The 19272-nt window shown below is 28.9% G+C and overlaps 1 protein-coding gene and 1 long non-coding RNA gene across 3 annotated transcripts in view; one reads left to right on the top strand and one right to left on the bottom strand.

Moving 5' to 3' along the window:
• The window catches only part of LOC136976934 (kelch-like protein 20), a 62175-nt gene extending 52328 nt beyond the window's left edge, over positions 1-9847 (top strand). For both annotated transcript variants that reach the window (XM_067272322.1, XM_067272323.1), the window contains exons 9-13: positions 91-267; positions 1838-1984; positions 5523-5688; positions 9055-9157; positions 9243-9847. In XM_067272322.1, the coding sequence (XP_067128423.1) occupies positions 91-267; positions 1838-1984; positions 5523-5688; positions 9055-9157; positions 9243-9278 (629 nt within the window). In that variant the 3' untranslated portion in view covers positions 9279-9847. The remainder of the gene's footprint in view (positions 1-90; positions 268-1837; positions 1985-5522; positions 5689-9054; positions 9158-9242) is intronic.
• Positions 9848-18380: 8533 nt separating this feature from the next.
• On the bottom strand, positions 18381-18910 carry LOC136976948 (uncharacterized). The gene is made up of 2 exons (XR_010881006.1): positions 18728-18910; positions 18381-18582 (listed from the first exon to the last, which is right to left on the bottom strand). It is a non-coding gene; the product is annotated as an uncharacterized lncRNA (long non-coding RNA).
• Between the last annotated feature and the right edge of the window lie 362 nt (positions 18911-19272).

The following is a 19272-nucleotide window of genomic DNA, read 5'->3' as shown; positions in this document are numbered from 1 at the left end:
ATTCTTTTAAAAAAATTTTTTTCATTAATTTTCGTTGAACATATTTTAATTTGACAAAAACTAGCTCCATATAAATTCTTTTGTTTATAGGGTTAGCAACTCTAGATGGATATATTTATGCTGTTGGTGGTTGGGAAGGAGTATCTAGATTATCTAGCGTCGAACGTTATGATCCTGTAACTAATAAGTGGCAATTTGTAGCATCTATGAAAATCTCACTAACAAGTCCTGCTGTAGTTGCTCATCAAGGATTACTCTATGTCACAGGTATTATATCTTTTAAAGTAAACATACACTATAATTTAATAAGATTAGAACTTCAAAATTATAACACTTATTTAGTATATTATTTCTGGTATTTGAGGTTTTATTTATTTTATTAATTTTTAATTACTTATATTGAATATTTTGTTTTTGTTACTAATCATCAAAATTATATATATATATATATATATATATATACAGGATGTCTAACATAGTGTTATGAGCTAACTCGAGAACAACTTGACTGATGCAGATAGTCCCTTTTCACTTTTTATGATTTCATAGGAGTTTTGTAACAGTGATAAAATTATATTACTCCTTGTTTTCTTATGGATACAGGGCAACTTTGAAATTTAAAATGGAAACTTAGAGAAGCTCTGAGTTGATTCAAACTGTTAACCAGATATAACTGATGAAAATGCAATAATATTTAAGAATATTCAAGTTATTGAACATTTATTTTTTTTTAAACATTTAATTATTCTTTTTACAAAATTTTGTTTAATTCTGCACAATGTTTTAGTGATGGTCATTGTAACACAGGCTTCAGATTCTCTCTCTTTTCTTTGACATATATAGAAAGTAGTCAAGAGATGTAAGATCAGGTGAACAAGGAGACCATTGAGTCAATGAATTAGTACAATAATATAGTGCACATATAATAGTGCACATATCTTTGGCAAAATATGATTGAGCACCATCTTGCTGAAACCATGTTTCTCTTTTCAGATTAGTAGTACATTTTTTATAGCCCTGTCTCCCGTGAACGAGGGTGAGGAGCAATATGGTTTTATCATTGTTATAAAACTTCTTTGAAACCATAAAAAGTGAAAAAAGGTGGTTTGCATTGGTTAAGTTGTTTTGAATTATTAGCTTGTAACACTTTGTGGTATATTCTATATATATGCATATATTAAATCTCAACTAACTTTATTAGGACTTCCCTAATATTAGAAAAGTTCTAAAACAATTTTCAAAATTTAAATTTTAGTATAAATAATTACTTGTACTAAAATGTTGACTTGAAAAATTGTCTTAGAACTTTTATAATTTAAAAATTTGGAACTTTAAGGCAAAAAATTGTTGAAAATATTTGTTCTGTATATTAAAATATGTTTCTAAGATCAAAATTTAGTATAGATATACTTACTAGAATTTAATATAGATTTAGGTTTAAGTAAATTTCATTTAAAAGTTCCTCATTAAAACTGTTACCTTTTAAACAAATTTTAAGAACTAATTTCATTCATAACAAATACTTAGTAAATTGATACAGCAAATTGTAAAAGATTTTTTTTTATTAATTAATTTAAATATTATTATTATTATTTAACTGTAAAACCAATATTCTTTGTTCCAGTAAACATTTCCATACTGTAGTGAATTGAAAATATTACTCTTTTGCTTTGAACTTTTATTTCAATTTATCTGTGTAAATAAATATTTTCTTCTTAGCATATATAACTATGATCACTGACATGATCTAATTGCCTGTTATTTGAGAGTTCTTATATAATTTGATGATTTATATTTCATACATGACAAATATATTACTACTTTTTAAAACATTTAGGTGGTGCAGTGTTAGAAGATGGAGATGGCATTGATTTAGTGCAGTGCTATAATCCTAGAACTAATTCATGGAACGAAGTTGCTCCTATGTTAATAGCACGTTCAGGATCTGCTATTTGTGTGGTAAAGAATTTGATATATGTATTAGGTAATAAAATATTGAATATTTTAAGAATTGTGTAATATTGGCAGTTAGATATATTGAAATAATGAAAGCTGATTTTCTGTTAACCGAACAACTATAAGTTGGATTATATTTGGATTAATGAGTGTCCAGAAAAAATTCACGCAAGTTTATTTAATGTAAACCAAACAATTGCCGTAATTAATTGGGCTAATTAAATGCTATTATTAATGAGTAATTACTAAATAATTTGGTAATAAACTTTCGGGCTAATCAATAACTTTGGTACTAATTAACCCAATTAATTACGGTGATCATTTGGTTTATTATTAATAGATCGGGCTTAATGATGTTTGTAGTTGTTTAATGTAGTTTTTATCTTGGGAAGAAACTATGGACTAAATAGTCATTTGAAAGGTGATGAAAAGTTGTACATTATTTTTTATTATTGTAAATCTACAAGTCCTCATTATTTAATGCAATCAATTCAACTATAGGTGTTCAGTTCAAGTTTCTGTCCAAGGTTTTGGTTCATATTTTTCAGCTGATACTTTATGCAATTGATCAACCAATTCATGTTTTTTGCCTTTATCCCTTTTTATAAATAGCTGCCTTGAGTATTGTCCAAAAATTCTTTATTGACCTATTTTCTGGAACATTTTTTAGAGTTCTTTTTTTTGATGAAAGCAATGTTTATTTGTTGCAGGTAATCCAGTATGGTTTTGTGTAGTGGAATCTTACTCAATCAGGGCAGAAGACATATTCTGATTGAGAATAGTTCTTTCAAATGTAAGGAATCAGGAAATGTCACATACATTTATGGCAATCATTTGGTTTAGTATCATATACATTCTTTGTTTTCAAAGCCTTATGGAGCCAACTACATGAAATTTTTAGTTTCAGGGCTACAGATTGAATTGAAACCTTGCCACTATCTTCAAAATTCTCTTCAGTTTTCCAATTAGGCTTTCATTAGAATTTTCACTTTTTTTCCAGACCTCTCTTCTCTGTGGTGCTAACTCACTTCTGAAATGTTGGAGAATACAGTATATAGTTTGTTTTGAATTCCTTCATTTTCAAAATGATTTACAATAAACATTTTTCCTAATACAGTAGAGCGTCGTTTATCCGAAAGCCGGTTAACCAAAAGCTTTCCAGTTGGACTGCTTTGGACTCCGGTGTCGTGCTGAATCGAATGTTTTTGATACTAGATTAACTTCTAAAGTATAATTTCTTTGTTTTTATATTTTTCAATATATTTATTTTGTTTGTACAAAAGAAAGAAATAATTTTTAATGATACAATAGCCTCGATTATTATTATAAAAATTTTCGTTAGGCTTAAAATCGACAAAAATTCAAAACGAAGCAACACGCAACGGAGAAAAATTTCAACATCGGATAGGTTAATATATTTTTTCGCACATAATCGGTTATCCGAAAAATCAGTTATCCGAACAACCCGTCCCCAATTGATTTGGATAAATGACGCTCTACTGTATATAATAAGTAAGACCAACCCTGATATTGTTTCAAGTATTAAATGAACAGCCAAGACTAATGACTAATTAAGGCTAATCTTTTTTTCCCCGAATATTCTAAATCAAGAGATGGCAGCCTATTTGTTGCCAAATTACTTAGTAATAATCTGTATCTATCTTTATATTAAAAGCAAAATGTTCCATCACCACCACCACACACAAATAATAAAAATTTAAAAATTAATTTGATTCAGAATTTGAAAATTTCAGAACAACTTTTAAACAGTTTTTAGAAACATTATTTTAATTTTCAATTGATTTGATTTTATTTTAAGTGATTAATTTTGATTTTATTTTTAGTTTTGGTTTTGGTGTAAAAGCCAGAGTTGTAATTTTTATTTTATTATTTTTAGTTTTAATTAATTTTTGGGTTTAATTTATTTATTTAATAGTAATTTACTTTTAGTTTTTATAATTATTTTTAATAATTTTTATTTATTTATTTATTATTTATTTAATTTTGCATTAAATTTGCCTGCATTTTTTGAACCTTTAATTATAATTTTTTTAATTAATTGAAACTTTTTTTTTCAATAGAAATTATTTTAGTGTTGTTTCACACAAAATATAATGAAATTTAAATTTATTTTAATATTTTTTTTGAAATTTTATTAATTTTTGTTTTATAAATTTGCCTGCTTTTTAAAATTTTTTAAAAAATTTTAATAATTATAAGTGAGTTAACATTGATTGAACTATTGGACTACTTTTTTATTCTTAATAGCTTGATAAAGGAATCCTGCTGGACATTTTTCCTAATGTTTTATTTAATGTGTAAAAGTTGTTTACTGTTAGTCAGAAAATCTTCCTTCATTGCCATTTTGAAAGATGCAGAAAAAGATTTTATAATGTTTTACAGTATTTCATGCACATTAATTGTAGCATGTGAGGTATAATTAAGAATTATTGACTGTTAGCTAAAACCTGAGATACTTTGTGCAGATTTTTTCTGGACACTTGTTATAATTAATCATAATTATAATCTATATGTAATTCAGTGTTTAGATATTTGGCTGTTGGCAGTTAATTGTTACAATTATCCATTTTTGGAGCATATCAGACATTAAATAGACATTGTATAGAATGCTTTATATGCTTAATGTTAAATACTTTAATGTAAAGGACCCATGGAATCAATGTAGAGTAATTTTTGAATATTTTATTAATTTTTTAAAATTAAATAGATGATAACACAACTTTTTCATTGGCAAAAATGCAGGTAATTAGAAGATTTCACTGTTGGAAAAGTACTTCAGGAATTATACATATTGTTATAATTGTAATTTGCTATTTTAAAAGTTCATTTAAATATAGTATTTTATTGGCATAAGTATTTCAAATGTGATGTATGTGTTATAAATATGTGGTGCCCATCCCCACGCTGATATGACTTGGTCGAGTCCAATGTCGTGCACAGGCAGGAAAAAAGACAGACCATTAGAGTTATAAAAATAAGAAGCAACAACGTGTCTGCCTCAAGACGATTAAAATCCGTTTAATAATTAGTATCAAGATGATTTGTTTAGTGTTCTTCGTTTTGTAATGTTTTCTGTATCGTATTAAAATATACGTCATTATATGTCATAAGAAGCTCTTCATATTCTTTCTTAAACTGCATTCTGCATATGCTTAGTAACGCCCAGCCCAGCCATCCATAGACACCACATATGTATACACAGATAATATACATATATATACTTACAATATATACATGTGTGTACTGTACATGTTGTAATAAATTAATTTTACAATAATCTTTTCCATAAAATATACTGTATTTTTTATAAATTATACTTAAACTTTAAACTTTATATATGAAAATAGACTTTACATTGTTCTTTATTTTGGATGCTTTGTTACTCACTGTTCAATGTATTTGTAAGCTAAAGAAGACCAGAATAATATACAAAAATATATCTCATTAAATATTTTTTTTTTTTTTTGTTTTCTGAAAGAAGCAATCTATTTAATTTTTGATAACTTTACATATATATTTTTAATGAAATACGTTTGTGATTGCAGGTGGTTGGCATGCATCAACAGAAAATACTAATAAAGTGGAATGTTTTAATCCAAAAAAAAATGAATGGCAGTTTTGCAATCCAATGAGAGAGAAAAGGTATCAACCAGGCGTTGCTGTTGTCAATGGAAAAATATATATATGTGGTGGAGAAGAAGGATGGGACAGGTAGAAAATAAATTTTATTAAAATTTTCAGAATAAAACAGGAAGCTTAGATTAGTTTCTAATAATTATACTATTAACCCTTAGCCTGCCGTTTGCCACGCCCCCTTATTTTGTAAAACGGCCAAGGTCAAAATAGGTGAATCAGGCAATATTATTTTAAAAATTCACTAAAAATTAAATTATTATTTTATTCATATGAAAAAATCACATATATTTATCAATATAGTTAGTTTTAAATACTACATTTTTGAATAGAGTTTGAAAAATTTATGAGAAAAAAAAATAATATATGATAACTAACATTCAGACTTGAAAATTTGTTACTATTTGTCAAAATTAACATTGTCTGGTTACTTCATTCTTATTGTCACTGAGCCAATACCACGTACAATATTGTTCTGTACAATTTGATATAACATTTATGCATGTACGTTTATTCGTTGTGAAATAATCGCACATTATATCAAACATTTGTTTGAAATCTGAACTTTATTCTGCTTTCAACTAATATAATGAACTAATATACTTTATTCATTTTATATCAAACAAGATTATATATTTTCGTAATAAACATATGATTACCAGTAGCAATAGATGTAACATTTGCTGATATTTTAGATTTCAAAAAAAATTAAAAATTAAAAAAATATATAAAATATCAGAACTGAAGGTCATAACTTGAATATTTATAATGCATTAACATATTATAGCTGAATAAACTTATTATAGCATTAATGAACTTATTATAGTATTATTATTGCATGAACATGCTAAAAAGAAATAAAAAATTATCAGAAAATGAAAAATTAAGAAAAAAACACCGATAATTAAATTTTTTTAAGTCGACAAAACACCACCTGGACAAAAATATGTGAAACAGACGATAAACAAGACGATACCGTCAAGTGCCGACATCTGTTGTCGATAAATTTTGTAAAAATCGATTGTTAACAGGGTAACGATGAATCGGTACCCTGGCCGTTTTGCGAAACAATTAGGGTAACGATAGATCGGTACCCTGACCGGGAAAGGGTTAAATAAGCTGTCACAAAAATCAAAGTTTTGCTGTTTTCATGAATTTCATTGAGATATTAGAATCAAAAATCTTGTTATCACTCATTAAATTTTAAAATCTCATCATAAACCATTATTTTGATACAAAGAAACTGACTGAATTAAAATAGATTCATTTTACGTAGCAGGAATGTTTTCAAATCTGGTTCGATATTAGTTGCATTCTAAAAATAACTTCCAAATCAAACAAATTACAAAATTTTAACTATAAATTATATTTAAAATTTTGTAATTTGTTTGATTTGTAAATGACAAAGCAATTTTAGTTTTCCTGATTCTAAATAATAATTAAGATGTAATTTTTGAATTTAAATTGAAGTTTGTTTGATTTGGAAATTTTTAGGATGTCGCTGATGCTAAACTGGGAGATTCAAAAATATTTCTGCCAAACAATACTGGCTTCTATGATAGTCTGTTTGTATTTTTATTTTGGATGAATATGAAATTGTTAGTTAAATAAATTATAATTGATTACAGAAATTTAATGAAATAACAAAATTTTTGTAGTAGATTGTTCATTTATTCATTGTTTGTTTTGTTTATTTTCATTGTTTTTTTTAATTCTCAATTGAGAAGAACCACACTGTTAGGGATTCTTTTATTTATTCTTTTGAAATATAAAATAGAATCAACACATGACCAAATGCAGTGATTTTATTAAGATTTTGCAATAATGATATACATTTCAAGCGTTTGTAGCTCTCTTCAGTCAGTCAAGAGATTAATGACTGAGAGAAGTGCTACAAACACTTGAAATGCATATCATTATTGTAAAATCTTAATAAAATCATAGAACCAATGCATGACCTGATGCAATCTTCTATTTTTGAAGAATAAATAAAGTATCTTTATTATGATAAACAGTCATAAGCTAATTTTTATTTCAAAGTAATTGCTAAACATTTTTGACATTATTAATTTTTTTGTATTTCATATTGATTTTGATTTTTTCAAAACTTTTCATTCCTTAAGTGTGATTAAATGAAAATAATCATTTATTTATTCTTGAATAAATGGATCAAATTACTTTTTACAATGCATACCAAGTTTTATGTATTATAATAAAATTTTACCTACTTTTATTAAACTAAAATATTGGCAATCCTTGAGTTAGCAAGCTTTTAGTTAATGCATTTTTGTTTTAATCTAATTCATTATGAGAAATTTTTGTACTACATGCCACTTTTTCAGTGTAACATATTTCCAAAGAACATCCTATTAAGCACCATAGAAGAGTTCTCTTAATGTGTTACTTTCAAAGAATATATGTACAGTAAGACCCCGCTAAACTTGGAGATGCGTTCCTAGAAGACAAAGCACTAAGCGAAACAGCATTAAATAAGACCATTTTAACATAGAGTAAATAGGGATAGGAGAACACGCGACCAAAAAATATGCAAATTTTACTATAATTTTAAGTTATTTTTATATAAATTTTTGCATAATAATATATGTTAAATAACACATAAACATGCGCACACAGAAATGTAAAGTTTATTTTTTGTGACAAAGGTCCTGGCTCTTCTGAAATTCTTGTTTTTTGCGATGAAGTTGTATAGTTTCATTGGTCACTGTTTTTTCCTTGAGCAAATGTCGGTAGCAGAAGATCGCATCCAAAATGCCTGGTTTTGCTTTGGCATCTTATCAAAATCTGGATCATTCAGTACAATTTGATCAACGATTTCGGTTATCGTTACCAAACTTTTACTAAGGAAAATGTAGAGAAATTTTTTGGGTTCTTTGTTTTCAGTACTACATAAATTTCTTCTTCTGCCAGTTCTTGAAGGTCGTCATTGGTAAGGCTCTCGCCAGAAACCTGCAGTAACTCCCCAATATCCTGCTCATCTACTTCTCCTGTATTGATTAAGTTGACAATTTTGTCAACCTAACAATACAGTGACAGGCTCTTCTCATCCGGCCATAACTTCTTCCACACTCCGTTCATGCATTTCTCAGTTAATTCTTGCCAAGCGAAGTCGATATTTCTTATGGCATCCACGATGTTATAATTTTTCCAAAATTGCACAAAACAAACAGATTTAAGGGAAGTACAGCACTACAACAAATTGCCACCTTTTGCTGATTGGTTCTTGTTTAGGAATAATTGTATTACATACGAATCAATGAAATACCGTGTTAATTTGAATCGGCATAAATTTTGAGCATTTTTTAGGCATCAAGCAGACCGCGTTATATTGAATCGGCATTAAGCGAGGCAGTGTTAAGCGAGGTCTTACTGTACTATGTTAGCTAGGATTAATTACATTTTAACTGAAAAAATTTATTATTTTAGATACCACGACACAATGGAATGCTACGAACCCGAGAAAGATCAGTGGACTATAATAGGAATGATGCAGACATCTCGTAGTTGGTTATGTTGTGCTCCACTTCAAGTAGGTGTTGCAATGCACTCTATTGCATTTATCAATAACTTTATAATTATTATTATTAATTGTTTTTTGTATTTTCATCAAATAGCTTTCCCGTAGTTTATTTATACAAGAACATTCCTGACAACAGCATCGAGCCAGTCTGATTGCATCATATTTTGGTTGTCAGCTGGCAGATTATATTTTTCAAATGCTAGTCACTATGGAACATCAGTTTGATCATAACGAAAGAATATTTGAATTATTTTCAACTCTTCGAGCTACATGGAATATTAGTATTTGGCAAAATTTGACTTTTAATGGTTGAAAATAACGTGTAATCATAGATTTCATTGTAATATATTTCACAGATCAAATATCATTTCTACTGTTTATATTTATTTCTATATATGTATATTGATATATATCATATTAAGCTTTTAATGTTAATAAACTTGCTTAAATTGTATTCTGTTAATGATTGTTTATGTTGTGTTTTAAAAAAAGTTGAATTATTTGTATAAATTGTACATAAGGGATTTATTCTCAGATTGTTGTTGCTGAAATTTTATTATTGATTATACAGTATTTATAATAATTTATCACTGCCACATATTTTTAACACTCCTGTGATGGTTAAAACAAATATTTTCTTCTCCATGTAATGATATTAAATTAGGATAATGTATTACTTTTCTTAATAAAATATAATTTATTGTATAAATATATAAATTGAGGATTTTTGTACTGGAAAAAAATATTCATCACCACATGCATTTCACATTTTAAAAATGAATTTTTTGTTATATTTACAAACTTTGTCTAGATTACATAGGAAAATATACTGTATTTCCACAGGTATAAGAACATGCTCCTATAAATGGAGAAAAGTTGGCACTGTATTCTCCAAAGTACCGACAAAAACTTATTGTTTTTATAGTATTGGAAGCATTTTTATTTTTAATAATTGTTACCACAAAGATGTCACTGAATAGTTACTGTATTAGTGTAATTTCATTTACAGTAGAGCATCGATTATCCGACTCAATTGGGGACTGGGATTGGTCGGATAACCGAAAAGTATGAAAAAATACATTATTAGTATAGTGTATTAGGCCGGTTTAAATACTAGCCTCCCTTTCGTGGTCGAGCCAGTGCTGCCAGCTAAAACATGCAAAAATTTAACAAAAATAATATTAAAGTAGCCAAGACATAACCAAATATTGTAGCGCCACATCACTAGCGGACGTTTGAATTTGCCGACTAGAACGCGGTCGGTTAATCGGGGATCGGATAATTGATGCTCTACTGTAATTTACATTAATAGTTAGTGCTCTTATAAGTAAAGTAGATCATGCATTTTGTAAATGTGAAAATCAGTGATTTTTTTGTAAGATTTCTGTGCTTTTCTTTGTAAGATTATTATTTTTATTATATAAGATTTTTTCTAATGGTTTAATTAAGCAAAAAATTTCAGTTCTGAAGATGTAATCAATACTATAAGCCGGGTGGGCAAGCAAGAGTTCAGTGGGAGCCAAAATGTAGGTTTTGCAAAATGCACGGGAGCCGCAGTTCTGTACTGTCGTGACGGATAGTATGGTAAGGCGCACAATTTTATTATATAATATAAAACAAATATTGAATTTTTTTTAATAAACATATTTTCACAAAATTATAAAAATAAAATTGTAAAAATAATAATAAAAAAACAGAAATTGACACTTTCGGCAAGAGCCGCATTTGCCCACGTCTGCTATAAGCCATATTACTTATCAGTTTTCAATTGTTTCAAAATAGTTTCAGTACAAAGTATAAATTATCTTAATTAGCTTCAAAAGTTTTTATCTAAGTATATTTGAATTTTCTACTCTAACAAATTTTACTAAAATAGCATTGTAATAGTTGCAGTTAGATCCAAGAGGGAACAAATAGTAAAAATGTAATCAAAATAGTATGAGTATTTCTTTCTGTATGCATTATAATTATGCTTAGAGAAGTTAAAAACTGGATAACTGAATTCAAAACAAAACCCTTTAATCACATAGAAGAGCAAGCTTGAATTATAAAAGCAATCAAATAATGTTGCTGGATTAATTATCAGGCTAGAACAGGGGTCTCAAACTCAAATCAGCAAGTTAAATAGATGTACCATATTCTATACTACTATATTCGGTAAACCAAAACATGCTGTAATTAAAAAAGGGCTCTAAAATATGGTCTTTTTATTGCCAGGTCTTATGTAAACAGTTAGACCAGTATTTTTCAACCTTTTTTTCTCTCAAATTATCTCAAACTGAATTCAAACTTTTATACTGTTTTTGATGGATCGATCAATATTTAAAACCACATTTTCATTCTAATTTGTTAAAACAAACCACACGCACATGCAGTATTAACACACTTCCCAGATCAACTAAAAGTATTAATTTTTTCATCATTCTTCTGTCCTGATGACTCTGTGGAAAGACAGACACCTGACTGCTGATCTTGGACAAATGCCCACCACAGTATCTAGAATGTCCTGCAAGCATTTAACTATATCCTCCCAATTTCTTGTTTCTGGTATCCAGTTCTAACAAGTCATGAACAATAATGGTTAGAGCATCAATGTTTATGATCTAACCCTTATTTGGAACAATTATTGCTCAGTACAGGACTTCTTCAAAGCAGTTAACAACAATAAAGTGGACTTTGCTCTCAAAATGGCTCAAAAAAGTTTATTGAAAGAAAAATTTTTGGATGTAATTGTTTTTGTAACAAAAAAGCAATATTGTAGCAAAGTGTACAGAAAGTCAGGTAACATCAGTTCATATAGTCACTTGTACTCCAATGATTTAATAGCTCATAAACTGGTAGCATATAGGGTATACTAAAAAGAGCTAAAGAACATTAAGAACATAAGAATTCTGGAGCAAAGTTTCATTTACATATTATAAAAGCATCTAAACATCATTAATGCACAGGAATCTATAAACTGGACACCAGATAGGTGAGAATACCAGAAACAAGAAATTGGGAGGATGTAGTTAAGGATTACCCTGAACTCAGATTCTACTGTACTACTATAGATGCAGTTTTTTGTTTTTGTGGGAAATCAAACATATTTTAGACCCATCTAAAAATTCTCTAGTCTTGAAGGAGAGTGAACCTAATTCTTGCACCCGGTGAAAACGGGTAAGATCGGCTATAATCTAATAATCTAAATTTTCGCCCGAGCAACACCGGGCTCATCTGCTAGTTATCATATAATGCAGAGATTTATCATTATCATATAACATAAGGACTCAAGTATTTCTGATAATTGGTAAAGTTAATTTTTACATTACAGCTAACTTGACACAGATTCAATTTCCTAACATAGACAAAACAACAACAATTGTGAATTCTCATGGTAAATGTTCCTTAAAGTCATGTCTAGTATTACAGCATCCCTGTGCAACAGGTAAACTACAGACAGGATGCCTTTGTGTGCTTTTTTTTTATAGGCCAAAGGAAACACACTTTAATGCCCTCTGCTGGCATTACACAATGAGCCATCACACTATAACTCTAATCATATCTGCTTTAGACTTATCTGCATGCCAAATTTTGCAGTGATATGACAACTCCTTGGTGCACTAATGCTTACGGCAATATGTGTATTTTCATACATGATAAAATATTTTAATTTTTTATTTAGGTTTTAATAAGTTTTTATTTTTCAGTTTAATTAACCACAATATTCTTATTTTAATAAAATAATTAAAAATATATGTTTTAGCTTGTCTGTAGAACACATCAACAAATTATCTGTTTCACAGACTGCATAAAACCTAACATTTTTTAATGCATACCAGGTTTATGTAATATGTTATCTATACTTTAAAAAAAAACAATTTCACAATATTTTTACAAAATTAAAAAGCTGAATCAGTAGAAATAGCTAAACTTCCAAATTCCAAACATGATTTATTTTTCACTTTAAAATATGTGAAAAACTGAGCCTGGTTTTCTAAACAAGCATCATTAATAACGGTGTTACATAGGTCATAAGAATGGCTTAACAACTTTTTTAGCAATCCGTCCTGCTATGTAGTAACAAGCATTCTCTATTATAATGTCAAATTCAACAAGCAATGTTATTTTGTCATCAAAAGTATTATTATTATGAAAAGGAATTATACTTTCTATAGTTGCTCTTTTTCTCTTTATGCAGCTAACTAATTTGTCGTCGTCGTATTCACAATTTTACTTATTGGATAGTTTTAATAAATTGGCCAAATATATATGCTTCAATGAATTTTGAAACTGTATACAAGATTGATTGCTACAACTTCCATTTTTCTGTCTAATAACAGAAAAAAAAAATTTTCAAATCCATCTTTATTCACTTTTCTTGTTTGCAAAAGTTGATATTATTGAATTTTAAGTCTTCCCATATATTCAAAACAGATACGATCGATAGTTTTAGCCCATTTATATGTGGAAGCTGCCATTTTGAATTAACTACGATTATCTAAAAAGTCTAAGCAGTCGAGATAATATATGTGAACTATTTAAACAATTCAAAAATTTGATCCATTTTTAATATAAAGTTAGCAGTATGACTTGTATGTTGTGGAAGCGAACCACATGGAATATGTGTTGAAAGAATGCTTGCTACTATTTTTCTCAGTATCTGAGTTACATATTTTACCTTTATTTTTGAAAATGCAGGAAGATATACATGCCTGTCTGTCAATTTCGATAGTTCTCTAATGGCTTATCTTTTGTCCTTTTTGTAAAATTCAACAATGTATTGCCATAAAGCCTTGTTTTCTCCTCCAGATAAACTATATTTATGAAAATTATTTAGGATACACTTGAACAAATTTGGTACATCATACATAAAGTGAATTTTTTCTTCATTGTTAATTATATAAGGCTTTTGTGGCAAAATTTCTAATAACTGAAATAAAGATTGATTATTTGCACCTTGATCACAAACCACAACTTTCAGTTTTAAACCAATGTTATTAATAATTTCAATGCAATGGAACAAAAGCTGTCTATTTGCACTAGTTATTCCTTTTTCAGAAAAGAAGAAACCAATTGGTAATTTCCAATTAGAAGTTATGCCACAAAGCATAAATACCAAAGCATATACCCAGCAATTCCATCTGTAAACTCATCACCAAAATTTTAAAACCAACTACAATATCTTTTGATTCATTATATTCCAGATGATGTTTTAAAAGACATCTCATCAAAAAAAAAGGAACATAATTTACTATCATCAAAATTTTCTGCAATTAAAGAAAGAGGTTAAGCAGCCAATCATTTGCAAGCAAGAGAAAACTCATCTCGAAAAACAAAATGGCCGCTTCTGATATTCCAGTGCTATCCATGCTTGATTATTTATTGAGAAAAAAACATGTCAAAAAGAAAATGATGTTGGGTGACAGAAATATTAAAAAACTGAATTACACGGTTACCTGCTAATTTGGTGTGAGAGATGAGACTGAATGACAAAGTTTTTTTTAGGTAGGACTGTTTATACTAAGTTTTATTCTCTAGTAAGAAAAAAATATATGAATAACAAAAAATTTATTATAACACTTTTTAATTTTTTGGAATGACGAGAGAATTATTTGACGAATTGCTCTGTAGAGTAGAGCCATTGATACGTAAAAAATATATGAATTTTCGTAAATCCATATCTCCGAAGATCTAAACATTCTCTCACATTAAGGTAAGGAATTTTGAGTTTATTAAGTGATCTTTACTATTAATTGATTGAAATAAAACAGAATTTGTGATTTTATATTGATAAGCATGCAAGCATACTTGTCTCTGATATATTTCTAGTTTGTTTAAATTTTATTTTTTGTGTGAGTCCGGAGCCAACCGATATGTGATTTCTGGTGCCTACCAGGGTTCCAAAAGGGTCAAAACCCCACTCGAGTGACACCAATATGTGAGAACGGGGAGGTAGGAGAAGTCATATCTCCCCTTTCCGGTAACAGGTCGTTGACCTTTTGCTTGTCAAGATGGCTAAAGTTTCGTTTCGGTTCCGAGGGTAGGGACTCTTTTTGTCGGGCGAGTGGATAGGAGGTGAGATGGGGTCGATGGTAAGGCGAAAGCGATATTCGAGACAAAGAGGACACCAATTAACAATTAAAACAAGATTTATTAAATTTAACAAAGGACACCAATACAAAATCTGACTAAATTCCCTAAGTCGCGTAGGGTTCGAGAGAGAGCTTACAGTTCAGTTCATACCTCATTAGTGCGTTTCCTTAGAGTTAGCACTGGATATCCTCTATGTGGAGAGTAGTATCCGAAATAGGCACAGTTTTATATAGTCGCGACTGAGTGCGGAGACGTTCGGACAGTAGGTCCGAGTCAGTGACGACCTGCGACGGTGTTTGTCCGGCAGATGATAAGAGACTCCCCGGAGGAGGGGAAAGGAGTGGCTTTTATAGCTTCAGCCTGGGAAGTTAAGTCACATGATCATAGGTGGATGACGATTTGGGTCATAGGTGTTCCCGGGATTCAAAATACATGACGAATTCGGACGTTAAGTGTAAACTAAGGTTGCAAGACGATCTAGATACAATTTAAGAACAAAAGGATTGTTGACAGTTATCTGGCCGGGGACGCATATTTTCTCGTCCAGGGCCGTTTTTAGACAGGATGTTTATAGTAGGGGAAAATTCCTAAAACGAATTATTACAAGTTAAATTCTGAGGAAATTCCAGTTCTCACATTTGCCACCAATATAAGTTTAAAATACTTTTATCCATTGACTCTGAGAATAATTTTTACAATTAAATATAAGATATAGGATTCCTTATTTAATTTCTTAATCCGTAAAAAATTGTTCAAAAGTGGACAAAAGGTTCTTGATTGTGTGAGCGGATTTAAATATAAAATTGATATTTAAAACTTATATTTTAAATTAAATAAGACTTTTAATTCCAAGATCTCGTCTTATATTGATATCGAAAATTTATATAATATATATTTATATATTTTTTTAAAATAACGAAATGTAATAATAATTATAAATGCAAGTGATAAATTATTTATTATTTTTAGTAAAAATATGTTTGATAATTTTAGGTATTTAGCTAGTGGAGATTATCAAATTTCCCAAACTTTTGCATTTTGAATGGGTAGATCAACTGTTTGCACCATCATTAAAGAAACTTGTGAAGCTATTTGGCATGTGTTGGCAAAAGATTATGTGAAGTTTCCAAGCAGAGAGGAATTTGCCAATCTTGCTATGGAATTTAAAAGATGGAATTTTCCTCATTGTGTTGGTGCAATAGATGGAAACACATACAAAAGGTTTGACCTTCCAATTACAGACTATATTATAATTATAAAGGCAACTTCAGTAAAGTTTTCCTAGCTGTAAGTGATGCCACATAGATTTATATACAGTCTAACTCGTTTATAACGTCATCCATGGGACTGGAAAGTTTTTGACGTTATAACCGAGTATCGTTATCTGCGAGGTCATAATTTCAGTCTCATAAAAAGTACCAAGTGTGTTTAAGAATCTATTATAAACTCCATTCTAATTTAACATCGTATGTATTACCGTAAAATTATTTCTTAATGGTAATACAGTATACTGTATCTATTATGATAGTAATAATTTATTAACCCTTATAGTATCGTATGTATAAAAATGCAAACTACATGCTTAAATAAACTTTATTTATGTTATTATGTGTAAGTTTACATTGATGTAATTAAAAATGTGAAAAATTACCTTTTATAAGAAATTTCTATTTGTCTTAAGTTTCAATAATGGCGGAACTTCCAGTTTTGAGAATAATGTTGAATCGAAAGGCAACAAAAGGTTAAACTAATGTATGCCAATTAAAAATCATTTAATTATTTCTTTATAAACTATTTGATATAATATGTTATATTAAAAATGATAGAATATTTAACAATTTAGCATAAAGTAATTTAAAAATGAGTACGTAATAACCGATCGTCATGTTGTTTAAAAGTGGCGAATTTCAACCCACCGAAGTCAGGTGGAGAGAGCATCACCCACAGTCGTTCTAGGCAGTGGACTCTGACCCTAGGACTGAACAAGTAGTTTTTCTTTCTTAAATAAAATTTGTAATCTAATTTTGTAAATTTGGGAGTGCTTCAAATATGACATTAAAACAGGGTTTTATGTCGTTACAAGCGGGTTTTTTAACATTATCTAGTATAGTAAAATCGTGGAATCGATAAAAATTTGACATTATATTAGGGTTGTCGTTACATCCAATGACGTTATAAACGAGTTAGACTGTATGTTGATATTGGAGGAGTTGGTGGAAGAAGCGATGGTGGTATATTTTCCTGTTCGAGTCTTGGCAGATTGCTAGAAACAGAAAAATTAGATTGGCCACAAGCATCACCAATAAGTCGAATGCCTGATTACCTACCATATTTTATGGTTGGTGATGAGGAATTTCATTAAAAGCTTATTTACTTCGACCATACCCTGGCAGACAGTTAACAACAAAAAGGAATATTTAACTACAGACTCAGCCGAACTAGACATATAGTAGAAAATACATTTGGCATTCTTTCTGCACATTGAAGGATTCTATGCAGATGCATTCAAGTTTCTCCATAAACTGTGGATAGCATCATAAAATCTTGTGTGTGTCTGCATAATTTCTTGATAAAAGAAAGTTAATGCAGAAATGAAATATTATTGTCTCCTCCTATTTTACTGACAAAGAGGCTGCGGATGGTACTATTACAAAAGTTCAGTGGAGAGAGGAGATCATCTCTTCCTCAAAGACCAAGTCAACAGCATAATTATTCACAATGTGCAAGAGACATTAAAGAGCAATTTGATACTTATTTTCTTGGAAATAATATTTTACAATAGCAATTAAATTATGTAAATCTATAGAATAACAAATGTATAATAAAATGTAAAAATCTGTTTACATTTTTATTATACATTTACAAAAAGCGATTAAGAAACCTGTCTCCACAAAAGCGAGCCGCTGGTCACTTTTGTGGAGACAGGTTTCTTAATCGCTCAGCTTAACTGATACAATAATGATAGTGTTCATCATCTTTTTGAGGTTGTTTAGCATTGTCTCCATTAGTTGAATTAAATTATGCACATCATCATCCTTATTTTTTTCCTGATGTTTTGGTAGCGTCGAAGATACTTCTGTCGATGATGATGTGCATGGTACCGATACAACTTTTGAAATATCCCTAAAAATTATAAATATATAAATGAAACTGAATATTTAATGTATGTAAGAGCATTTAATATTATTATTAAATAATTTAAGATAAGGACTGATTAATTTACTAACAACATATATGCAATAATATATTACATTGAAACACTTTGAAAATCTGGACTTCCTGGATAGAACAACTGATTACACATCTCTCCCAAATCTTCACTGTGTGTGACATCATTTAATGAGAGATTGCTACAAGTTCTAATAAAATAAAGAAAAAGTGTATAAGTGAAGTTTTATCTGGATTATTTTTCAACTTTAAAAAAATTTGTTTTTAACTATGACTTCTTATTTATTGTCTTGTATCATTATTCATTATAATACTTAATATATTTCTGTTACATACTGTGAAAATTGTCCATCTTGTCCATTGAATGCATTCATTAGAAGGTTCATTTGGGAAAGCCATTTCCATTTGCAATTGTGGACGTAATCAACACCAGCACCACTTCTGGTTTTCTCATCTAACAGTTTTTTTCTTTTCTGTAGGTATTTAGTAGGTTTTTCCATTTTTTCTTTACTTCTTCAACTTCAAAATAATAACAGACAAAAAATTTCCATGTTAAAATATTTATTAATAATAATCAGTTAAAATTAACAGCATTGTTTCTTCCTTATATTATTTTAGAAATACATAATAACTTTTACAAGGCATTCATTCAATATACAGTAGTATTCTGTACTTTGTATGGGTATTTTTTTTTTGTTTTTAATGATTTATATATGCTAGGCTTGTAAACTTCTTGTTAAATTTGTGTTAAATTCTACTTAAAATGCTTTTATAAGTGTATTCTTGGGGGACTGAAACTGATTAATTTAATTTACATTTAATTATTACAAAAAAAAAACCACCCCTCAATGTTTCACAATAATTTGTTATTAGTAATATTT

Source organism: Centruroides vittatus, unplaced genomic scaffold (assembly GCF_030686945.1).
Source record: "Centruroides vittatus isolate TY-2023 unplaced genomic scaffold, ASM3068694v2 contig_436, whole genome shotgun sequence".
NCBI lineage: Eukaryota > Metazoa > Arthropoda > Arachnida > Scorpiones > Buthidae > Centruroides > Centruroides vittatus.
Note: the sequence above shows the minus strand (reverse complement) of the source record. Positions and strands in the feature narration are given on the sequence as shown.